Source organism: Ascaphus truei, unplaced genomic scaffold (genome assembly GCF_040206685.1).
Source record: "Ascaphus truei isolate aAscTru1 unplaced genomic scaffold, aAscTru1.hap1 HAP1_SCAFFOLD_375, whole genome shotgun sequence".
NCBI classification, from domain to species: domain Eukaryota; kingdom Metazoa; phylum Chordata; class Amphibia; order Anura; family Ascaphidae; genus Ascaphus; species Ascaphus truei.
In genome coordinates this window covers 116,593-141,587 of record NW_027456706.1, presented here as the reverse complement: position 1 = coordinate 141,587, position 24,995 = coordinate 116,593, and the positions used below count along the sequence as shown (strand labels likewise).

Below are 24,995 nucleotides of genomic sequence, written 5' to 3'. Positions count from 1 at the left end.
TCTGTCTCCCAGTTGTATGTCTGTGTCTCTGTCTCCCAGTTGTATGTCTGTGTCTCTCTCTCCCGTGGCTCTGTCTCTCAGTTGTATGTCTGTGTCTCTCTCCCCCGTGGCTCTGTCTCTCAGTTGTATGTCTGTGTCTCTCTCCCCCGTGGCTCTGTCTCTCAGTGGTATGTCTGTGTCTCTCTCCCCCGTGGCTCTGTCTCCCAGTTGTATGTCTTTGTCTCTCTCTCCCATGGCTCTGTCACTCAGTTGTATGTCTGTGTCTCTCTCCCCCGTGGCTCTGTCTCTCAGTTGTATCTCTGTGTCTCTCTCCCCCATGGCTCTGTCTCTCAGTTGTATGTCTGTGTCTCTCTCCCCCGTGGCTCTGTCTCCCAGTTGTATGTCTGTGTCTCTCTCCCCCGTGGCTCTGTCTCCCAGTTGTATGTCTGTGTCTCTCTCCCCCGTGGCTCTGTCTCTCAGTTGTATGTCTGTGTCTCTCTCCCCCGTGGCTCTGTCTCTCAGTTGCATGTCTGTGTCTCTCTCCCCCGTGGCTCTGTCTCTCAGTTGCATGTCTGTGTCTCTCTCTCCCGTGGCTCTGTCTCCCAGTTGTATGTCTGTGTCTCTCTCCCCCGTGGCTCTGTCTCTCAGTTGTATGTCTGTGTCTCTCTCCCCCGTGGCTCTGTCTCCCAGTTGTATGTCTGTGTCTCTCTCCCCCGTGGCTCTGTCTCTCAGTTGTATGTCTGTGTCTCTCTCCCCCGTGGCTGTCTCTCAGTTGTATGTCTGTGTCTCTCTCCCCCGTGGCTCTGTCTCCCAGTTGTATGTCTGTGTCTCTCTCCCCCGTGGCTCTGTCTCCCAGTTGTATGTCTGTGTCTCTCTCCCCCGTGGCTCTGTCTCTCAGTTGTATGTCTGTGTCTCTCTCCCCCGTGGCTCTGTCTCTCAGTTGCATGTCTGTGTCTCTCTCCCCCGTGGCTCTGTCTCTCAGTTGTATGTCTGTGTCTCTCTCCCCTGTGGCTCTGTCTCCCAGTTGTATGTCTGTGTCTCTCTCTCCCGTGGCTCTGTCTCCCAGTTGTATGTCTGTGTCTCTCTCCCGTGGCTCTGTCTCCCAGTTGTATGTCTGTGTCTCTCTCCCCCGTGGCTCTGTCTCCCAGTTGTATGTCTGTGTCTCTGTCTCCCAGTTGTATGTCTGTGTCTCTCTCCCGTGGCTCTGTCTCCCAGTTGTATGTCTGTGTCTCTCTCTCTCGTGGCTCTGTCACTCAGTTGTATGTCTGTGTCTCTGTCTCCCAGTTGTATGTCTGTGTCTCTCTCCCCCGTGGCTCTGTCTCCCAGTTGTATGTCTGTGTCTCTGTCTCCCAGTTGTATGTCTGTGTCTCTCTCTCCCGTGGCTCTGTCACTCAGTTGTATGTCTGTGTCTCTCTCCCCTGTGGCTCTGTCTCTCGGTTGTATGTCTGTGTCTCTCTCTCCCGTGGCTCTGTCTCCCAGTTGTATGTCTGTGTCTCTCTCTCTCGTGGCTCTGTCACTCAGTTGTATGTCTGTGTCTCTGTCTCCCAGTTGTATGTCTGTGTCTCTCTCCCCCGTGGCTCTGTCTCCCAGTTGTATGTCTGTGTCTCTGTCTCCCAGTTGTATGTCTGTGTCTCTCTCTCCCGTGGCTCTGTCTCTCAGTTGTATGTCTGTGTCTCTCTCCCCCGTGGCTCTGTCTCCCAGTTGTATGTCTGTGTCTCTGTCTCCCAGTTGTATGTCTGTGTCTCTCTCTCCCGTGGCTCTGTCTCTCAGTTGTATGTCTGTGTCTCTCTCCCCCGTGGCTCTGTCTCTCAGTTGTATGTCTGTGTCTCTCTCCCCCGTGGCTCTGTCTCTCAGTGGTATGTCTGTGTCTCTCTCCCCCGTGGCTCTGTCTCCCAGTTGTATGTCTTTGTCTCTCTCTCCAGTGGCTCTGTCACTCAGTTGTATGTCTGTGTCTCTCTCCCCCGTGGCTCTGTCTCTCAGTTGTATGTCTGTGTCTCTCTCCCCCGTGGCTCTGTCTCTCAGTTGTATGTCTGTGTCTCTCTCCCCCGTGGCTCTGTCTCCCAGTTGTATGTCTGTGTCTCTCTCCCCCGTGGCTCTGTCTCTCAGTTGTATGTCTATGTCTCTCTCCCCCGTGGCTCTGTCTCCCAGTTGTATGTCTGTCTCTCTCTCTCCCGTGGCTCTGTCTCTCTCTCCCGTGGCTCTGTCTCCCAGTTGTATGTCTGTGTCTCTCTCCCCTGTGGCTCTGTCTCCCAGTTGTATGTCTGTGTCTCTCTCCCCCGTGGCTCTGTCTCTCAGTTGTATGTCTGTGTCTCTCTCCCCCGTGGCTCTGTCTCCCAGTTGTATGTCTGTGTCTCTCTCCCCCGTGGCTCTGTCTCTCAGTTGTATGTCTGTGTCTATATCCCCCGTGGCTCTGTCTCCCAGTTGTATGTCTGTGTCTCTCTCCCCCGTGGCTCTGTCTCCCAGTTGTATGTCTGTGTCTCTCTCCCCCGTGCTCTGTCTCCCAGTTGTATGTCTGTGTCTCTCTCCCCCGTGGCTCTGTCTCCCAGTTGTATGTCTGTGTCTCCCTCCCCCGTGGCTCTGTCTCCCAGTTGTATGTCTGTGTCTCTCTCTCCCGTGGCTCTGTCTCTCCCATAGCTGTCTCCACCCCCCGTGGCTCATGCAGCTCCTTCTCTCCCTTCCCCTCAGGTTGTGGTTAAGTCCTGTGGCTCCCGATGGAGGGAATCCTTTGCCACAACCTTCCATCCCTCCCGTGACGTGGTCTCGGTGTCCGGCGTGGTGCTGGGGCTGGTGAGGGAGCTCCACGAGGGGCAGGGAGTCCTGCTGGAGGGGTTTATATCCACGCTGCCCCCACGCAGGATTCGGCCACCGCAGCCTCCCGCCGTTATACCATGTAAGTATGCCGGTCTGAAAGAACTGATGCTCTGCAGGACTATAGCTGGGGAGGGGTCAAAAAAGCGATACTCTGCAGGGTCCCTATTCCCCCCCCCATATCTCCCTCTCTTCCCCCCTCTTTCCCTCCCACTCACATTTCTCCCTCTCTTCCCCCTCCATCTCTCCCTCTCTTCCCCCTCTCTTTCCCTCCCCATCTCTCCCTCTTTCCCCCTCCATCTCTCCCTCTCTTCCCCCCTCTTTCCCTCCCCATCTCTCCCTCTCTTTCCCCCATCTCTCCCTCTTTCCCCCATCTCTCCCTCTTTCCCCCATCTCTCCCTCTCTTCCCCCTCTCTTTCTTCCCCATCTCTCCCTCCCTTCGCCCTCTTTCTTCCCCATCTCTCCCTCTCTTTCCCTCCCCATCTCTCCCTTTCCCTCCCCATCTGTCCCTTTCCCTCCCCATCTCTCCCTCTCTTTCCCTCCCCATCTCTCTCCCTCTTTCCCTCCCCATCTCTCTCTCTCTCTCTCTCTCTCTTTCCCTCCCCATCTCTCTATCTCTTTCCCTCCCCATCTCTCCCTCTCTTTCCCTCCCCATCTCTCTCTCTCTTTCCCTCCCCATCTCTCCCTCTCTTTCCTTCCCCATCTCTCCCTCTTCCCCCCATCTCTCCCTCTTCCCCCCATTTCTCCCTCTTCCCCCCATTTCTCCCTCTTCCCCCATTTCTCCCTCTTCCCCCATCTCTCCCTCTTCCCCAATCTCTCCCTTTTCCCCGTCTCTTTCCCTCTCCCCCTCTCTCTTTCCCTCTCCCCCCTCTCTCTTTCCCTCTCCCCCCTCTCTTTCCCTTCTCCCACTCTTTCCCTCTTGCCCCCCCATCTCTCCCTCTTCCCCCCATCTCTCCCTCTTCCCCCCCATCTCTCCCTCGTCCCCCCATCTCTCCCCCGTCCCCCCCATCTCTCCCTCGTCCCCCCCATCTCTCCCTCTACCCCCATCTCTCCCTCTTCCCCCCCATCTCTCCCTCTTCCCCACAATCTCTCCCTCATCCCCCCATCTCTCCCTCGTCCCCCCCATCTCTCCCTCGTCCCCCCCATCTCTCCCACTACCCCCATCTCTCCCTCTTCCCCCCACCATCTCTCCCTCTTTCCCCCCCATCTCTCCCTCTTGCCCCCCACCATCTCTCCCTCTTCCCCCCATCTCTCCCTCTTCCCCCCATCTCTCCCACTCCCCCCAATCTCTCCCACTTCCCCCATCTCTCCCTCTTCCCCCCCATGTCTCTCTTTCCCCATCTCTCCCTCTTCCCCCCATCTCTCCCTCTTTTCCCCTCTCTTCCCCTCTCCCCCTCTCTTTCCCTCTCCCCCTCTCTCTTTCCCTGTCCGCACTCTCTTTTTCCCTCTCTCTTTCCCTCTCCCCCCATCTCTCCCTCTTCCTCCTATCTCTCCCTCTTCCCCCCAATCTCTCCCACTTCCCCCCTTCTCTCCCACTTCCCCCCCATCTCTCCCTCTTCCCCCCATCTCTCCCTCTTGCCCCTATCTGTCCCTCTTCCCCCCATCTCCCCTCTTCCCCCATCTCTCCCTCTTCCCCCCATCTCTCCCTCTTCCCCCATCTCTCCCTCTTCCCCCCATCTCTCCCTCTTTCTCCCAATCTCTCCCTCTTTCCCCTCATCTCTTCCTCTTCCCCCTCCTCTCTCTCTATCCCCCCTCCTCTCCCTCCCCCTCCTCTCTCTCCCCCCTCCTCTCTCCCCCCCACCTCTCTCTCCCCCCCACCTCTCACCCCCCCACACCTCTCACCCCCCCACCTCTCTCCCCCAACCTCTCTCTCCCCCCCCCACCTCTCTCTTCCTCCCTCTTCCCCCTCCTCACTCTTCCCCCCTCTCTCTCTCCCCCCTCCTCCCTCTCCCCCCTCCTTCCTCTCCCCCCTCTCTCTCTCCCCCCTCCTCCCTCTTCCCCCGCTCTCTCTCTCCCCCCTCCTCCCTCTTCCCCCCTCTATCTTCCCCCTCCCTCTCCCCCTCTACCCTCTTCCCTCTAACCCCCTCCCCCTCTACCCTCTTCCCCCCTCCTCCCCCCCTCTCTCTCTCTCTCACTTCCTCTTCCCCTTCCTTTCTATCCCCCCTCCTCTCTCTCTATCCCCCCTCCTCTCTCTCTCTCCCCCCTCCTCTCTCTCTCCCCCCTCCTCTCTCTCCCCCCTCCTCTCTCTCCCTCCTCTTCCCCCTCCTCCCTCTTCCCCCTCTCTCCCCCTCTTCCCCCCTCCTCCCCCCTCTCTGTCCCCCCTCCTCCCTCTCTCTCTCTCTCACTCCCTCTTCCCCCTCCTCTCTCCCCCCTCTCTCTCTCCCCCTCCACTCTCTCTCGCCCTCCACCCCTCCTCTCTCTCTCCCTCCACCCCTCCTCTCTCGCCCTCCACCCCTCCTCTCTCTCTCCCCCCCACCCTTCCCCTCTCTCCCCCACCCCTTCTCTCTCTATCCCCCTCCACCCTTCCTCTCTCTTCCCCTCCACCCCACCTCTCTCTCTTCCCCCTCCACCCCTCCTCTCTCTCTTCCCCCTCCTCTCTCTCTTCCCCCTCCTCTCTCTCCCCTCCCTCTTTCTCCCCTCCCTCTCTCTCCTCCCCACCTCCTCTCTCTCTACCCCTCTTCTACCCCTCCTCTCTCCCCCCTCCTCTCTCTCTCCCCCTCTCTCCCCCTCCTCTTTCTCTCCCCCCTCCTCTCTCTCCCCCCTCCTCTCTCTCCGCCCCTCCTCTCTCCCCCCTCTTCTCTCTCTCCCCCTCCACCCCTCCTCTCTCTATCCCCCTCCAGCTCTCCTCTCTCTATCCCCCTCCTCTCTCTCTCTCCCTCTCTCTCCCCTCTCCTCTCTCCCCTCTCCTCTCTCCCCCCCTCCTCTAACTCTCTCTCCCCTCCTCTCTCTCTATCTTTCTCCCCCCGATTTCTGTCTCTTCCCCCCTTCCTCTGTTTCTTCCCCCCTTCCTCTGTCTCTTTCCCTCTTCCTGTCTCTCCCCTCTTCCTGCCTCTTCCCCTCTTCCTCTGTCTCTTCCCCTCTTCCTCTGTCTCTTCCACCCTTCCCTGTCTATCTTCCCCACCCTTCCTCTGTCTCTCTCCCCACCCTTCCTGTCTCTTCGTCCCACCCTTCCTCTGTCTCTTCGTCCCACCCTTCCTCTGTCTCTTCTTCCCACCCTTCCTCTGTCTCTTCGTCCCACCCTTCCTGTCTCTTCGTCCCACCCTTCCTCTGTCTCTTCTTCCCACCCTTCCTCTGTCTCTTCTTCCCACCCTTCCTCTGTCTCTTCGTCCCACCCTTCGTCTGTCTCTTCATCCCACCCCTCCTCTGTCTCTTCCCCTCTTCCTCTGTCTCTTCGTCCCACCCTTCCTCTGTCTCTTCGTCACACCCTTCCTCTGTCTCTTCCCCTCTTCCTCTCTCTTCCCCTCTTCCTCTGTCTCTTCCCCCCTTCCTCTGTCTCTTCCCCTCTTCCTCTGTCTCTTCGTCCCACCCTTCCTGTCTCTTCGTCCCACCCTTCCTCTGTCTCTTCTTCCCACCCTTACTCTGTCTCTTCATCCCACCCTTCCTCTGTCTCTTCGTCCCACCCTTCCTCTGTCTCTTCGTCCCACCCTTCCTCTGTCTCTTTGTCCCACCCTTCCTCTGTCTCTTCCCCCCTTCCTCTGTCTCTTTCCCTCTTCCTCTGTCTCTCCCCTATTCCTCTGTCTCTTCCCCTCTTCCTCTGTCTCTTCCCCTCTTCCTCTGTCTCTTCCACCCTTCCCTGTCTATCTTCCCCACCCTTCCCTGTCTATCTTCCCCACCCTTCCTCTGTCTCTCTCCCCACCCTTCCTCTGTCTCTTCGTCCCACCCTTCCTCTGTCTCTTCGTCCCACCCTTCCTCTGTCTCTTCTTCCCACCCTTCCTCTGTCTCTTCTTCCCACCCTTCCTCTGTCTCTTCGTCCCACCCTTCCTCTGTCTCCCTCCCCACCCTTCCTGTCTCTTCGTCCCACCCTTCCTCTGTCTCTTCTTCCCACCCTTCCTCTGTCTCTTCGTCCCACCCTTCCTCTGTCTCTTCATCCCACCCTTCCTCTGTCTCTTCGTCCCACCCTTCCTCTGTCTCTTCATCCCACCCCTCCTCTGTCTCTTCCCACCTTCCTCTGTCTCTTCCCCTCTTCCTCTCTCTTCCCCTCTTCCTCTGTCTCTTCCCCTCTTCCTCTGTCTCTTCCCCTCTTCCTCTGTCTATCTTCCCACCCTTCCTCTGTCTCTTCATCCCACCCTTCCTCTGTCTCTTCGTCCCACCCTTCCTCTGTCTCTTCCCCCCTTCCTCTGTCTCTTTCCCTCTTCCTCTGTCTCTCCCCTATTCCTCTGTCTCTTCCCCTCTTCCTCTGTCTCTTCCCCTCTTCCTCTGTCTCTTCCACCCTTCCCTGTCTATCTTCCCCACCCTTCCCTGTCTATCTTCCCCACCCTTCCTCTGTCTCTCTCCCCACCCTTCCTCTGTCTCTTCATCCCACCCTTCCTCTGTCTCTTCGTCCCACCCTTCCTCTGTCTCTTCGTCCCACCCTTCCTCTGTCTCTTTGTCCCACCCTTCCTCTGTCTCTTCCCCCCTTCCTCTGTCTCTTTCCCTCTTCCTCTGTCTCTCCCCTATTCCTCTGTCTCTTCCCCTCTTCCTCTGTCTCTTCCCCTGTCTATCTTCCCCACCCTTCCTCAGTCTTGCTTCCCACCCTTCCTCTGTCTCTTCGTCCCACCCTTCGTCCCACCCTTCCTCTGTCTCTTCCCACCTTCCTCTATCTCTTCCCACCTTCCTCTGTCTCTTCCCCTCTTCCTCTGTCTCTTTCACTCTTCCTCTGTCTCTTCCCCTCTTCCTCTGTCTCTTCCCCTCTTCCTCTGTCTCTCTTCCCCAAACTTCCTGTCTCTTTGTCCCACCCTTCCTCTGTCTCTTCTTCCCACCCTTCCTCTGTCTCTTCTTCCCACCCTTCCTCTGTCTCTTCGTCCCACCCTTCCTCTGTCTCTTCGTCCCACCCTTCCTCTGTCTCTTCGTCCCACCCCTCCTCTGTCTCTTCCCCTCTTCCTCTGTCTCTTTGTCCCACCCTTCCTGTCTCTTCGTCACACCCTTCCTCTGTTTCTTCCCCTCTTCCTCTCTCTTCCCCTCTTCCTCTGTCTCTTCCCCTCTTCCTCTGTCTCTTCCCCTCTTCCTCTGTCTATCTTCCCCACCCTTCCTCTGTCTATCTTCCCACCCTTCCTCTGTCTCTTCGTCCCACCCTTCCTCTGTCTCTTCGTCCCACCCTTCCTCTGTCTCTTCCCACCTTCCTCTATCTCTTCCCACCTTCCTCTGTCTCTTCCCCTCTTCCTCTGTCTCTTTACCTCTTCCTCTGTCTCTTCCCCTCTTCCTCTGTCTCTTCCCCTCTTCCTCTGTCTATCTTCCCCACCCTTCCTGTCTCTTCGTCCCACCCTTCCTCTGTCTCTTCTTCCCACCCTTCCTCTGTCTCTTCTTCCCACCATTCCTCTGTCTCTTCTTCCCACCCTTCCTCTGTCTCTTCGTCCCACCCTTCCTCTGTCTCTTCTTCCCACCCTTCCTCTGTCTCTTCATCCCACCCCTCCTGTCTCTTCCCCTTCCTCTGTCTCTTTGTCCCACCCTTCCTGTCTCTTCGTCACACCCTTCCTCTGTCTTTTCCCCTCTTCCTGTCTCTTCCCCTCTTCCTCTGTCTCTTCCCCTCTTCCTCTGTCTATCTTCCCCACCCTTCCTCTGTCTCTTCATCCCACCCTTCCTCTGTCTCTTCGTCCCACCCTTCCTCTGTCTCTTCGTCCCACTCTTCCTCTGTCTCTTCGTCCCACCCTTCCTCTGTCTCTTCCCCCCTTCCTCTGTCTCTTTCCCTCTTCCTCTGTCTCTCCCCTCTTCCTCTGTCTCTTCCCCTCTTCCTCTGTCTCTTCCCCTCTTCCTCTGTCTCTTCCACCCTTCCCTGTCTATCTTCCCCACCCTTCCTCTGTCTCTCTCCCCACCCTTCCTCTGTCTCTTCGTCCCACCCTTCCTTTGTCTCTTCGTCCCACCCTTCCTCTGTCTCTTCTTCCCACCCTTCCTCTGTCTCTTCTTCCCACCCTTCCTCTGTCTCTTCGTACCACCCTTCCTGTCTCCCTCCCCACCCTTCCTGTCTCTTCGTCCCACCCTTCCTCTGTCTCTTCTTCCCACCCTTCCTCTGTCTCTTCGTCCCACCCTTCCTCTGTCTCTTCGTCCCACCCTTCCTCTGTCTCTTCATCCCACCCTTCCTCTGTCTCTTCATCCCACCCCTCCTCTGTCTCTTCGTCCCACCCTTCCTCTGTATCTCTCTTCCCCTCTTCCTCTGTCTCTTCCCCTGTCTCTTCCCCTCTTCCTCTGTCTCTTCCCCTCTTCCTCTGTCTCTTCCCCTCTTCCTCTGTCTCTTCCCCTCTTCCTCTGTCTCTTCCCCTCTTCCTCTGTCTCTTCCCCTCTTCCTCTGTCTCTTCGTCCCACCCTTCCTCTGTCTCTTCGTCCCACCCTTCCTCTGTCTCTTCGTCCCACCCTTCCTCTGTCTCTTCCCACCTTCCTCTATCTCTTCCCACCTTCCTCTGTCTCTTCCCCTCTTCCTCTTTCCCTCTTCCTCTCTTCCTCTGTCTCTTCCCCTCTTCCTCTGTCTATCTTCCCCACCCTTCCTCTGTTTATCTTCCCACCCTTCCTCTGTCTATCTTCCCACCCTTCCTCTGTCTCTTCATCCCACCCTTCCTCTGTCTCTTCGTCCCACCCTTCCTCTGTCTCTTCGTCCCACCCTTCCTCTGTCTCTTCGTCCCACCCTTCCTCTGTCTCTTCGTCCCACCCTTCCTCTGTCTCTTCCCACCTTCCTCTCTCTTCCCCTGTCTCTTCCCCTCTTCCTTTGTCTCTTCCCCTCTTCCTCTGTCTCTTTCCCTCTTCCTCTGTCTCTTCCCCTCTTCCTCTGTCTCTTCCCCTGTCTATCTTCCCCACCCTTCCTCTCTCTCTCCCCCTCCTCTCTCTCTCTCCCCCTCCTCTCTCTCCCCCCCTCCTCCCACCCCCCTCCTCTCTCTCTCTCCCTGCCCCCTCCTCTCTCTCTCCCCCCTCCTCTCTCTCTCTCTATCTCTCTCTATCTCTCTCCCACCCATTTCTGTCTCTTCTCCCCTTCCTCTGTCTCTTCGTCCCACCCTTCCTCTGTCTCTTCGTCCCACCCTTCCTCTGTCTCTTCGTCCCACCCTTCCTCTGTCTCTTCGTCCCACCCATCTCTGTCTCTTCCCCTCATCCTCTCTCTTCCCCTCTTCCTCTGTCTCTTCTCCTCTTCCTCTGTCTCTTCCCCTGTCTCTTTCCCTCTTCCCCTGTCTCTTTCCCTCTTCCCGTCTCTTTCCCTCTTCCTCTGTCTCTTTCCCTCTTCCTCTGTCTCTTCCCCTGTCTATCTTCCCCACCCTTCCTCTCTCTCTCCCCCTCCTCTCTCTCTCTCCCCCTCCTCTCTCTCCCCCCCTCCTCCCACCCCCCTCCTCTCTCTCTCTCCCTGCCCCCTCCTCTCTCTCTCCCCCCTCCTCTCTATCTCTCTCCCACCCATTTCTGTCTCTTCTCCCCTTCCTCTGTCTCTTCGTCCCACCCTTCCTCTGTCTCTTCGTCCCACTCTTCCTCTGTCTCTTCGTCCCACCCTTCCTCTGTCTCTTCCCCCCTTCCTCTGTCTCTTTCCCTCTTCCTCTGTCTCTCCCCTCTTCCTCTGTCTCTTCCCCTCTTCCTCTGTCTCTTCCCCTCTTCCTGTCTCTTCCACCCTTCCCTGTCTATCTTCCCCACCCTTCCTCTGTCTCTCTCCCCACCCTTCCTCTGTCTCTTCGTCCCACCCTTCCTTTGTCTCTTCGTCCCACCCTTCCTCTGTCTCTTCTTCCCACCCTTCCTCTGTCTCTTCTTCCCACCCTTCCTCTGTCTCTTCGTACCACCCTTCCTCTGTCTCCCTCCCCACCCTTCCTGTCTCTTCGTCCCACCCTTCCTCTGTCTCTTCTTCCCACCCTTCCTCTGTCTCTTCGTCCCACCCTTCCTCTGTCTCTTCGTCCCACCCTTCCTCTGTCTCTTCATCCCACCCTTCCTCTGTCTCTTCGTCCCACCCCTCCTCTGTCTCTTCGTCCCACCCTTCCTCTGTATCTCTTCCCCTCTTCCTCTGTCTCTTCCCCTCTTCCTCTGTCTCTTCCCCTCTTCCTCTGTCTCTTCCCCTCTTCCTCTGTCTCTTCCCCTCTTCCTCTGTCTCTTCCCCTCTTCCTCTGTCTCTTCGTCCCACCCTTCCTCTGTCTCTTCGTCCCACCCTTCCTCTGTCTCTTCGTCCCACCCTTCCTCTGTCTCTTCCCACCTTCCTCTATCTCTTCCCACCTTCCTCTGTCTCTTCCCCTCTTCCTCTTTCCCTCTTCCTCTGTCTCTTCCTCTCTTCCTCTGTCTCTTCCCCTCTTCCTCTGTCTATCTTCCCCACCCTTCCTGTCTATCTTCCCACCCTTCCTCTGTCTATCTTCCCACCCTTCCTCTGTCTCTTCATCCCACCCTTCATCTGTCTCTTCGTCCCACCCTTCCTCTGTCTCTTCGTCCCACCCTTCCTCTGTCTCTTCGTCCCACCCTTCCTCTGTCTCTTCGTCCCACCCTTCCTCTGTCTCTTCCCACTTTCCTCTCTCTTCCCCTGTCTCTTCCCCTCTTCCTTTGTCTCTTCCCCTCTTCCTCTGTCTCTTTCCCTCTTCCTCTGTCTCTTCCCCTCTTCCTGTCTCTTCCCCTGTCTATCTTCCCCACCCTTCCTCTCTCTCTCCCCCTCCTCTCTCTCTCTCCCCCTCCTCTCTCCCCCCTCCTCTCTCTCCCCCCCTCCTCCCACCCCCCTCCTCTCTCTCTCCCTGCCCCCTCCTCTCTCTCCCCCCTCCTCTCTCTCTCTCTATCTCTCTCTATCTCTCTCCCACCCATTTCTGTCTCTTCTCCCCTTCCTCTGTCTCTTCGTCCCACCCTTCCTCTGTCTCTTCGTCCCACCCTTCCTCTGTCTCTTCGTCCCACCCTTCCTCTGTCTCTTCGTCCCACCCATCTCTGTCTCTTCCCCTCATCCTCTCTCTTCCCCTCTTCCTCTGTCTCTTCTCCTCTTCCTCTGTCTCTTCCCCTCTTCCTCTGTCTCTTTCCCTCTTCCTCTGTCTCTTTCCCTCTTCCTCTGTCTCTTTCCCTCTTCCTCTGTCTCTTCCCCTGTCTATCTTCCCCACCCTTCCTCTCTCTCTCCCCCCTCCTCTCTCTCCCTCCCCCCTCCTCTCTCTCTCTCCCCCTCCTCTCTCTCTCTATCTCTCTCCCCCCCATTTCTGTCTCTTCCTCCCTTCCTCTGTCTCTTCGTCCCACCCTTCCTCTGTCTCATCGTCCCACCCTTCCTGTCTCTTCTTCTCACCCTTCCTCTGTCTCTTCATCCCACCCTTTCTCTGTCTCTTCGTCCCACCCTTCCTCTGTCTCTTCCCACCTTCCTCTATCTCTTCCCACCTTCCTCTCTCTTCCCCTCTTCCTCTGTCTCTTCCCCTCTTCATCTCTCTTCCTCTGTCTCTTCCCCTCTTCCTCTGTCTATCTTCCCCACCCTTCCTCTCTCCCTCCCCCTCCTCTCTCTCCCTGCCCCTCCTCTCTCTCTCCCTGCCCCCTCCTCTCTCTCTCTCTCTCTCCCCCCCATTTCTGTCTCTTCCCCCCTTCCTCTGTCTCTTCGTCCCACCCTTCCTCTGTCTCTTCGTCACACCCTTCCTCTGTCTCTTCTTCTCACCCTTCCTCTGTCTCTTCGTCCCACCCTTCCTCTGTCTCTTCTTCTCACCCTTCCTCTGTCTCTTCTTCTCACCCTTCCTCTGTCTCTTCGTCCCACCCTTCCTGTCTCTTCGTCCCACCCTTCCTCTGTCTCTTTTTCTCACCCTTCCCGTCTCTTCCCTTCCTCTCTCTCCCCCCCTCCTCTCTCTCCCCCCATCCTCTCTCTGCCCCTCTCCTCTCTCCCTCCCTCCCCCCCTCCTCTCTCTCTCCCCCCTCCTCTCTCTCTCCCCCCTCCTATCTCTCTATCTCTCTCCCCCCCATTTGTGTCTCTTCCCCCCTTCCTCTGTCTCTTCGTCCCACCCTTCCTGTCTCTTCGTCCCACCCTTCCTCTGTCTCTTCTTCTCACCCTTCCTCTGTCTCTTCGTCCCACCTGTCCTCTGTCTATCTTCCCCACCCTTCCTCTGTCTCTTCGTCCCACCCTTCCTCTGTCTCTTCGTCCCACCCTTCCTCTGTCTCTTCCCACCTTCCTCTGTCTCTTCGTCCCACCCTTCCTCTGTCTCTTCGTCCCACCCTTCCTCTGTCTCTTCGTCCCACCCTTCCTCTGTCTCTTCTCCCCCTCTGTCTCTCTCCCCCCCCTTCCTCTGTCTCTTCTTCCCCACCCTTCCTCTGTCTCTTCTTCCCCATCCTTCCTCTGTCTCTTCTTCCCCACCCTTCCTCTGTCTCTTCTTCCCCACCCTTCCTCTGTCTCTCTCCCCCTCTTCCTGTCTCTGCTCTCACTGCTCTAAAGAATATTTTAGTCCATTTTATTGGTATAGATTTCTCCCCCCCCCCCCCCCCCAGTAACCAGCTTCAGAGTACTGAGCAGGGGTCTCTCCCCCCCCCAGCTTCAGAGTACTGAGCAGGAGTCTCTCCCCCCCCCCCACCCCAGCTTCAGAGTACTGAGCAGGGGTCTCTCTCTCCCCCCCCCCCAGCTTCAGAGTACTGAGCAGGGGTCTCTCCCCCCCCCAGCTTCAGAGTACTGAGCAGGAGTCTCTCCCCCCCCCCACCCCAGCTTCAGAGTACTGAGCAGGGGTCTCTCTCTCCCCCCCCCCCCAGCTTCAGAGTACTGAGCAGGGGTCTCTCTCCCCCCCCCCCCAGCTTCAGAGTACTGAGCAGGGGTCTCTCTCTCCCCCCCCCCCCAGCTTCAGAGTACTGAGCAGGGGTCTCCCCCCACCCCCAGCTTCAGAGTACTGAGCAGGGGTCTCTCTCTCCCCCCCCCCCAGCTTCACAGTACTGAGCAGGGGTCTCTCTCCCCCCCCCCCCAGCTTCAGAGTACTGAGCAGGGGTCTCTCTCCCCCCCCCCCCAGCTTCAGAGCACCGAGCAGGGCCCCCCCCACCTCCCCCTCCCCGCCACCATATGTCGCGGTGAGTAAGCTTCATTTTCTGACGTTTTAACTGCCCGTGACTACATTGAATAGAGTGATACCGAGTATCTGCCACACGCAGACGTAAGATAACGCTTTTGGTATTTCATTGCGGTTTAATGCAGCTGACAAGATATCAGAGATCAGTGTGCGTCCCCCGAAGCGTCACACCCCCGAAGCGTCACACCCCCGAAGCGTCACACCGCGTCACACCCCCGAAGCGTCACACCCCCGAAGCGTCACACCCCCGAAGCGTCACACCGCGTCACACCCCCAAAGCGTCACCCCCCGAAGCGTCACCCCCCGAAGCGTCACACCCCCGAAGCGTCACCCCCCGAAGCGTCACACCCCCGAAGCGTCACACCCCCGAAGCGTCACACCCCCGAAGCGTCACACCCCCAAAGCGTCACCCCCCCGAAGCGTCACCCCCCCGAAGCGTCACCCCCCCGAAGCGTCACACCGCGTCACACCCCCGAAGCGTCACCCCCCCGAAGCGTCACCCCCCCGAAGCGTCACCCCCCCGAAGCGTCACCCCCCCGAAGCGTCACCCCCCCGAAGCGTCACCCCCCCGAAGCGTCACACCGCGTCACACCCCCGAAGCGTCACCCCCCCGAAGCGTCACACCCCCGAAGCGTCACCCCCCCGAAGCGTCACCCCCCCGAAGCGTCACCGCGTCACACCCCGAAGCGTCACACCCCCGAAGCGTCACACCGCGTCACCCCCCCGAAGCGTCACACCCCCGAAGCGTCACACCCCCGAAGCGTCACACCCCCGAAGCGTCACACCCCCGAAGCGTCACACCCCCGAAGCGTCACCCCCCCAAAGCGTCACACCCCCAAAGCGTCACACCCCCGAAACGTCACACCGCGTCACACCCCCGAAGCGTCACACCCCCGAAGCGTCACACCCCCCCCGAAGCGTCACACCCCCAAAGCGTCACACCCCCAAAGCGCCGCGCGACCCCGTCACACCCCAGAAGCGTCACACCCCCGAAGCGTCACCCCCCCGAAGCGTCACACCCCCAAAGCGTCACACCCCCAAAGCGTCACACCCCCGAAGCGTCACACCCCCAAAGCGTCACCCCCCCGAAGCGTCACACCCCGTCACACCCCCGAAGCGTCACCCCCCCGAAGCGTCACACCCCGTCACACCCCCGAAGCGTCACACCCCCGAAGCGTCACACCCCCAAAGCGTCACACCCCGTCGCGTCACACCCCGGAAGCGTCACACCCCCAAAGCGTCACACCCCCGAAGCGTCACACCCTCGAAGCGTCACACCCCCGAAGCGTCACACCCCGGAAGCGTCACACCCCCAAAGCGTCACACCCCCGAAGCGTCACACCCCCAAAGCATCACACCCCCAAAGCGTTACACCCCCGAAGCGTCACACCCCCGAAGCGTCACACCCCCGAAGCGTCACACCCTCGAAGCGTCACACCCCGTCGCGTCACACCCCGGAAGCGTCACACCCCCAAAGCGTCACACCCCCGAAGCGTCACACCCCCGAAGCGTCACACCCCCAAAGCGTCACACCCCCGAAGCGTCACACCCTCGAAGCGTCACACCCCCGAAGCGTCACACCCCCAAAGCGTCACACCCCCGAAGCGTCACACCCCGTCACACCCCGAAGCGTCACACCCCCAAAGCGTCACACCCCCAAAGCGTCACACCCCCGAAGCGTCACACCCCCAAAGCGTCACACCCCCAAAGCGTCACACCCCCAAAGCGTCACACCCCCGAAGCGTCACACCCCCAAAGCATCACACCCCCGAAGCGTCACACCCCCAAAGCGTCACACCCCCGAAGCGTCACACCCCCAAAGCGTCACACCCTCAAAGCGTCACACCCCGAAGCGTCACACCCCCAAAGCGTCACACCCCCAAAGCGTCACACCCCCGAAGCGTCACACCCCCAAAGCGTCACACCCCCGAAGCGTCACACCCCCGAAGCGTCACACCCCCAAAGCGTCACACCCTCAAAGCGTCACACCCCGAAGCGTCACACCCCCAAAGCGTCACACCCCCAAAGCGTCACACCCCAGAAGCGTCACACCCCCGAAGCGTCACACCCCCGAAGCGTCACACCCCGAAGCGTCACACCCCCGAAGCGTCACACCCCCGAAGCGTCACACCCCCAAAGCGTCACACCCCCAAAGCGTCACACCCCCAAAGCGTCACACCCCCAAAGCGTCACACCCCCGAAGCGTCACACCCCCGAAGCGTCACCCCCCCAAAGCGTCACACCCCGTCACACCCCCGAAGCGTCACACCCCGTCACACCCCGAAGCGTCACACCCCCAAAGCGTCACACCCCCAAAGCGTCACACCCCCGAAGCGTCACACCCCCAAAGCGTCACACCCCCAAAGCGTCACACCCCCAAAGCGTCACACCCCCGAAGCGTCACACCCCCAAAGCATCACACCCCCGAAGCGTCACACCCCCAAAGCGTCACACCCCCGAAGCGTCACACCCCCAAAGCGTCACACCCTCAAAGCGTCACACCCCGAAGCGTCACACCCCCAAAGCGTCACACCCCCAAAGCGTCACACCCCCGAAGCGTCACACCCCCAAAGCGTCACACCCCCGAAGCGTCACACCCCCGAAGCGTCACACCCCCAAAGCGTCACACCCTCAAAGCGTCACACCCCGAAGCGTCACACCCCCAAAGCGTCACACCCCCAAAGCGTCACACCCCAGAAGCGTCACACCCCCGAAGCGTCACACCCCCGAAGCGTCACACCCCGAAGCGTCACACCCCCGAAGCGTCACACCCCCGAAGCGTCACACCCCGAAGCGTCACACCCCCGAAGCGTCACACCCCCAAAGCGTCACACCCCCAAAGCGTCACACCCCCAAAGCGTCACACCCCCAAAGCGTCACACCCCCGAAGCGTCACACCCCCGAAGCGTCACCCCCCCAAAGCGTCACACCCCGTCACACCCCCGAAGCGTCACACCCCGTCACACCCCCGAAGCGTCACACCCCGTCACACCCCCGAAGCGTCACACCCCCAAAGCATCACACCCCCGAAGCGTCACACCCCCAAAGCGTCACACCCCCGAAGCGTCACACCCCCAAAGCGTCACACCCTCAAAGCGTCACACCCCGAAGCGTCACACCCCCAAAGCGTCACACCCCCAAAGCGTCACACCCCCGAAGCGTCACACCCCCAAAGCGTCACACCCCCGAAGCGTCACACCCCCGAAGCGTCACACCCCCAAAGCGTCACACCCTCAAAGCGTCACACCCCGAAGCGTCACACCCCCAAAGCGTCACACCCCCAAAGCGTCACACCCCAGAAGCGTCACACCCCCGAAGCGTCACACCCCCGAAGCGTCACACCCCGAAGCGTCACACCCCCGAAGCGTCACACCCCCGAAGCGTCACACCCCCAAAGCGTCACACCCCCAAAGCGTCACACCCCCAAAGCGTCACACCCCCAAAGCGTCACACCCCCGAAGCGTCACACCCCCGAAGCGTCACCCCCCCAAAGCGTCACACCCCGTCACACCCCCGAAGCGTCACACCCCGTCACACCCCGAAGCGTCACACCCCCAAAGCGTCACACCCCCAAAGCGTCACACCCCCGAAGCGTCACACCCCCAAAGCGTCACACCCCCAAAGCGTCACACCCCCAAAGCGTCACACCCCCGAAGCGTCACACCCCCAAAGCATCACACCCCCGAAGCGTCACACCCCCAAAGCGTCACACCCCCGAAGCGTCACACCCCCAAAGCGTCACACCCTCAAAGCGTCACACCCCGAAGCGTCACACCCCCAAAGCGTCACACCCCCAAAGCGTCACACCCCCGAAGCGTCACACCCCCAAAGCGTCACACCCCCGAAGCGTCACACCCCCGAAGCGTCACACCCCCAAAGCGTCACACCCTCAAAGCGTCACACCCCGAAGCGTCACACCCCCAAAGCGTCACACCCCCAAAGCGTCACACCCCAGAAGCGTCACACCCCCGAAGCGTCACACCCCCGAAGCGTCACACCCCGAAGCGTCACACCCCCGAAGCGTCACACCCCCGAAGCGTCACACCCCGAAGCGTCACACCCCCGAAGCGTCACACCCCCAAAGCGTCACACCCCCAAAGCGTCACACCCCCAAAGCGTCACACCCCCAAAGCGTCACACCCCCGAAGCGTCACACCCCCGAAGCGTCACCCCCCCAAAGCGTCACACCCCGTCACACCCCCGAAGCGTCACACCCCGTCACACCCCCGAAGCGTCACACCCCGTCACACCCCCGAAGCGTCACACCCCCAAAGCGTCACACCCCAGAAGCGTCACACCCCGAAGCGTCACCCCCCCGAAGCGTCACACCCCCGAAGCGTCACACCCCCGAAGCGTCACCCCCCCGAAGCGTCACACCCCCGAAGCGTCACACCCCCGAAGCGTCACACCCCCAAAGCGTCACACCCCCAAAGCGTCACACCCCCAAAGCGTCACACCCCAGAAGCGTCACACCCCCGAAGCGTCACACCCCCAAAGCGTCACACCCCCAAAGCGTCACACCCTCAAAGCGTCACACCCCGTCACACCCCAGAAGCGTCACACCCCAGAAGCGTCACACCCCCGAAGCGTCACCCCCCCGAAGCGTCACACCCCAGAAGCGTCACACCCCCGAAGCGTCACCCCCCCAAAGCGTCACACCCCAGAAGCGTCACACCCCCCAAAGCGTCACACCCCAGAAGCGTCACACCCCCGAAGCGTCACACCCTCGAAGCGTCACACCCCCAAAGCGTCACACCCCCAAAGCGTCACACCCCCAAAGCGTCACACCCCCGAAGCGTCACACCCCCAAAGCGTCACACCCCCAAAGCGTCACACCCCGTCACACCCCCAAAGCGTCACACCCCCAAAGCGTCACACCCCCAAAGCGTCACACCCCGTCACACCCCCAAAGCGTCACACCCCCAAAGCGTCACACCCCCAAAGCGTCACACCCCCGAAGCGTCACACCCCCAAAGCGTCACACCCCCGAAGCGTCACACCCCCCCCGAAGCGTCACACCCCCGAAGCGTCACACCCCCAAAGCGTCACACCCCCAAAGCGTCACACCCCGTCACACCCCCAAAGCGTCACACCCCCAAAGCGTCACACCCCCAAAGCGTCACACCCCGTCACACCCCCAAAGCGTCACACCCCCAAAGCGTCACACCCCCAAAGCGTCACACCCCCGAAGCGTCACACCCCCGAAGCGTCACACCCCCAAAGCGTCACACCCCCGAAGCGTCACACCCCCGAAGCGTCACACCCCCGAAGCGTCACACCCCCAAAGCGTCACACCCCCAAAGCGTCACACCCCCGAAGCGTCACACCCTCGAAGCGTCACACCCCCGAAGCGTCACACCCCCAAAGCGTCACACCCCGTCGCGTCACACCCCGGAAGCGTCACACCCCCGAAGCGTCACACCCCGAAGCGTCACACCCCCAAAGCGTCACACCCCCGAAGCGTCACACCCCCAAAGCGTCACACCCCCGAAGCGTCACACCCCCGAAGCGTCACACCCCCGAAGCGTCACACCCCCAAAGCGTCACACCCCCGAAGCGTCACACCCCCGAAGCGTCACACCCCCAAAGCGTCACACCCCGTCACACCCCGAAGCGTCACACCCCCGAAGCGTCACACCCCCGAAGCGTCGCACCCCGTCACACCCCCAAAGCGTCACACCCCCGAAGCGTCACACCCCGAAGCGTCACACCCCCAAAGCGTCACACCCCCGAAGCGTCACACCCCCAAAGCGTCACACCCCGGAAGCGTCACACCCCCAAAGCGTCACACCCCCGAAGCGTCACACCCCCAAAGCGTCACACCCCCAAAGCGTCACACCCCCGAAGCGTCACACCCCCAAAGCATCACACCCCCGAAGCGTCACCCCCCCAAAGCGTCACACCCCCGAAGCGTCACCCCCCCAAAGCGTCACACCCCGAAGCGTCACCCCCCCAAAGCGTCACCCCCCCAAAGCGTCACACCCCCGAAGCGTCACACCCCCAAAGCGTCACACCCCCGAAGTGTCACACCCCCGAAGCGTCACACCCCCGAAGCGTCACACCCCCAAAGCGTCACCCCCCCAAAGCGTCACCCCCCCAAAGCGTCACCCCCCCGAAGCGTCACACCCCCGAAGCGTCACACCCCCAAAGCGTCACACCCCCCCCGAAGCGTCACACCCCCAAAGCGTCACACCCCCGAAGCGTCACACCCCCAAAGCGTCACACCCCCGAAGCGTCACACCCCCAAAGCGTCACACCCCCCCCGAAGCGTCACACCCCCAAAGCGTCACACCCCCAAAGCGTCACACCCCCGAAGCGTCACACCCCCGAAGCGTCACACCCCCGAAGCGTCACCCCCCCAAAGCGTCACACCCCCGAAGCGTCACACCCCCAAAGCGTCACACCCTCAAAGCGTCACACCCCGAAGCGTCACACCCCCAAAGCGTCACACCCCCAAAGCGTCACACCCCAGAAGCGTCACACCCCCGAAGCGTCACACCCTCAAAGCGTCACACCCCGAAGCGTCACACCCCCGAAGCGTCACACCCCCAAAGCGTCACACCCCCAAAGCGTCACACCCCCGAAGCGTCACACCCCCAAAGCGTCACACCCCGTCACACCCCCGAAGCGTCACACCCCGTCACACCCCCGAAGCGTCACACCCCCGAAGCGTCACACCCCCGAAGCGTCACACCCCCGAAGCGTCACACCCCCAAAGCGTCACACCCCAGAAGCGTCACACCCCGAAGCGTCACCCCCCCGAAGCGTCACACCCGAAGCGTCACACCCCCGAAGCGTCACACCCCCGAAGCGTCACCCCCCCGAAGCGTCACACCCCCGAAGCGTCACACCCCCAAAGCGTCACACCCCCAAAGCGTCACACCCCCAAAGCGTCACACCCCAGAAGCGTCACACCCCCGAAGCGTCACACCCCCAAAGCGTCACACCCCCAAAGCGTCACACCCTCAAAGCGTCACACCCCCAAAGCGTCACACCCCGTCACACCCCCGAAGCGTCACACCCCGTCACACCCCCGAAGCGTCACACCCCCAAAGCGTCACACCCCGTCACACCCCCGAAGCGTCACACCCCGTCACACCCCCGAAGCGTCACACCCCCGAAGCGTCACACCCCGTCACACCCCCGAAGCGTCACACCCCGTCACACCCCCGAAGCGTCACCCCCCCAAAGCGTCACACCCCAGAAGCGTCACACCCCAGAAGCGTCACACCCCCGAAGCGTCACCCCCCCAAAGCGTCACACCCCCGAAGCGTCACACCCCAGAAGCGTCACACCCCCGAAGCGTCACCCCCCCGAAGCGTCACCCCCCCAAAGCGTCACACCCCAGAAGCGTCACACCCCCCAAAGCGTCACACCCCAGAAGCGTCACCCCCCCGAAGCGTCACACCCCCAAAGCGTCACACCCCCAAAGCGTCACACCCCCAAAGCGTTACACCCCCAAAGCATCACACCCCCGAAGCGTCACACCCCCAAAGCGTCACACCCCGTCACACCCCCAAAGCGTCACACCCCCAAAGCGTCACACCCCCAAAGCGTCACACCCCCGAAGCGTCACACCCCCGAAGCGTCACACCCCCGAAGCGTCACACCCCCAAAGCGTCACACCCCCCCCGAAGCGTCACACCCCCGAAGCGTCACACCCCCAAAGCGTCACACCCCCGAAGCGTCACACCCCCCCCGAAGCGTCACACCCCCGAAGCGTCACACCCCGTCACACCCCCGAAGCGTCACACCCCCGAAGCGTCACACCCCCAAAGCGTCACACCCCCAAAGCGTCACACCCCCGAAGCGTCACACCCCCGAAGCGTCACACCCCCAAAGCGTCACACCCCCAAAGTGTCACACCCCCGCAGCTTCACACCCCGTCACACCCCCGAAGCGTCACACCGCGTCACACCCCCGAAGCGTCACACCCCCGAAGCGTCACACCGCGTCACACCCCCGAAGCGTCACACCCCCAAAGCGTCACACCCCCAAAGTGTCACACCCCCGCAGCTTCACACCCCGTCACACCCCCGAAGCGTCACACCGCGTCACACCCCCGAAGCGTCACACCCCCGAAGCGTCACACCCCCGAAGCGTCAGACCCCCAAAGCGTCACACCTCCAAAGCGTCACACCCCCAAAGCGTCACACCCCGAAGCGTCACACCCCCAAAGCGTCACACCCCCGAAGCGTCACACCCCCGAAGCGTCACACCCCCGAAGCGTCAGACCCCCGAAGCGTCACACCCCCGAAGCGTCACACCCCCCCCGAAGCGTCACACCCCCAAAGCGTCACACCCCAAAGCGTCACACCCCCGAAGCGTCACACCCCCAAAGCGTCACACCCCCAAAGCGTCACACCCCCGAAGCGTCACACCCCCGAAGCGTCACACCCCCAAAGTGTCACACCCCCAAAGCGTTACACCCCCAAAGCGTCACACCCCCGAAGCGTCACACCCCCAAAGCGTCACACCCCGTCACACCCCCAAAGCGTCACACCCCCAAAGCGTCACACCCCCAAAGCGTCACACCCCCAAAGCGTCACACCCCGTCACACCCCCAAAGCGTCACACCCCCAAAGCGTCACACCCCCAAAGCGTCACACCCCCGCAGCTTCACACCCCCGAAGCGTCACACCCCCGAAGCGTCACACCCCCAAAGCGTCACACCCCCAAAGCGTCACACCCCCAAAGCGTCACACCCCCGAAGCGTCACACCCCGTCACACCCCCGAAGCGTCACACCCCCAAAGCGTCACACCCCCAAAGCGTCACACCCCCAAAGCGTCACACCCCCAAAGCGTCACACCCCCGAAGCGTCACACCCCGTCACATCCCCGAAGCGTCACACCCCCGAAGCGTCACACCCCCAAAGCGTCACACCCTCAAAGCGTCACACCCCCAAAGCGTCACACCCTCAAAGCGTCACACCCCCGAAGCGTCACACCCCCGAAGCGTCACACCCCGTCACACCCCCAAAGCGTCACACCCCCAAAGCGTCACACCCTCAAAGCGTCACACCCCCGAAGCGTCACACCCCCAAAGCGTCACACACCCAAAGCGTCACACCCCCAAAGCGTCACACCCCCAAAGCGTTACACCCCCAAAGTGTCACACCCCCAAAGCGTCACACCTCCAAAGCGTCACACCCCCGAAGCGTCACACCCCCAAAGCGTCACACCCCCGAAGCGTCACACCCCGTCACACCCCCGAAGCGTCACACCCCCGAAGCGTCACACCCCCGAAGCGTCACACCCCCGAAGCGTCACACCCCGTCACACCCCGAAGCGTCACACCCCCGAAGCATCACACCCCCGAAGCGTCACACCCCCAAAGCGTCACACCCCCAAAGCGTCACACCCCCGAAGCGTCACACCCCCAAAGCGTCACCCCCCCAAAGCGTCACACCCCGTCACACCCCCAAAGCGTCACACCCCCAAAGCGTCACACCCCCGAAGCGTCACACCCCCAAAGCGTCACACCCCCAAAGCGTCACACCCCCAAAGCGTCACACCCCCCCCGAAGCGTCACACCCCCGAAGCGTCACACCCCCGAAGCGTCACACCCCCGAAGCGTCACACCCCCGAAGCGTCACACCCCGTCACACCCCCAAAGCGTCACACCCCCCCCGAAGCGTCACACCCCCGAAGCGTCACACCCCCGAAGCGTCACACCCCCGAAGCATCACACCCCCGAAGCGTCACACCCCCAAAGCGTCACACCCCCAAAGCGTCACACCCCCGAAGCGTCACACCCCCAAAGCGTCACACCCCGTCACACCCCCGAAGCGTCACACCCCCAAAGCGTCACACCCCCAAAGCGTCACACCCCCGAAGCGTCACACCCCCAAAGCGTCACACCCCCAAAGCGTCACACCCCCAAAGCGTCACACCCCCAAAGCGTCACACCCTCAAAGCGTCACACCCCCGAAGCGTCACACCCCCAAAGCGTCACACCCTCAAAGCGTCACACCCCCAAAGCGTCACACCCTCAAAGCGTCACACCCCCAAAGCGTCACACCCTCAAAGCGTCACATCCCCGAAGCGTCACACCCCCGAAGCGTCACACCCCCAAAGCGTCACACACCCAAAGCGTCACACCCCCAAAGCGTCACACCCCCGAAGCGTCACACCCCCAAAGCGTCACACCCCGTCACACCCCCAAAGCGTCACACCCCCAAAGCGTCACACCCCCAAAGCGTCACACCCCCGCAGCTTCACACCCCGTCACACCCCGTCACACCCCGAAGCGTCACACCTCCAAAGCGTCACACCCCCGAAGCGTCACACCCCCAAAGTGTCACACCCCCAAAGCATCACACCCCCAAAGCGTCACACCTCCAAAGCGTCACACCCCCGAAGCGTCACACCCCCAAAGTGTCACACCCCCAAAGCATCACACCCCCAAAGTGTCACACCCCCAAAGCGTCACACCCCCGAAGCGTCACACCCCGTCACACCCCCAAAGCGTTACACCCCCAAAGCGTCACACCCCCGAAGCGTCACACCCCCGAAGCGTCACACCCCCGAAGCGTCACCCCCCAAAGCGTCACACCCCGTCACACCCCGAAGCGTCACACCCCCGAAGCATCACACCCCCGAAGCGTCACACCCCCAAAGCGTCACACCCCCAAAGCGTCACACCCCCAAAGCGTCACACCCCCGAAGCGTCACACCCCCAAAGCGTCACACCCCCGCAGCTTCACACCCCGTCACACCCCCAAAGCGTCACACCCCGTCACACCCCCGAAGCGTCACACCCCCAAAGCGTCACACCCCCAAAGCGTCACACCCCCAAAGCGTCACACCCCCGAAGCGTCACACCCCCAAAGCGTCACACCCCCAAAGCGTCACACCCCCAAAGCGTCACACCCCCGAAGCGTCACACCCCCAAAGCGTCACACCCCCAAAGCGTCACACCCCCAAAGCGTCACACCCCCGAAGCGTCACACCCCCAAAGCGTCACCCCCCCGAAGCGTCACACCCCCGAAGCGTCACACCCCCAAAGCGTCACACCCCCGAAGCGTCACACCCCCGAAGCGTCACACCCCCAAAGCGTCACACCCCGTCACACCCCC

General features: G+C 61.2%; 1 protein-coding gene across 2 annotated transcripts in view; it reads left to right on the top strand.

The window, feature by feature from the left end:
- Positions 1 to 24,995, top strand: part of CARNS1 (carnosine synthase 1) — a 144,058-nt gene that overhangs the window by 78,003 nt on the left and 41,060 nt on the right. For both annotated transcript variants that reach the window (XM_075583785.1, XM_075583784.1), the window contains one exon: positions 2,665 to 2,869. In XM_075583785.1, the coding sequence (XP_075439900.1) occupies positions 2,665 to 2,869 (205 nt within the window). The remainder of the gene's footprint in view (positions 1 to 2,664; positions 2,870 to 24,995) is intronic.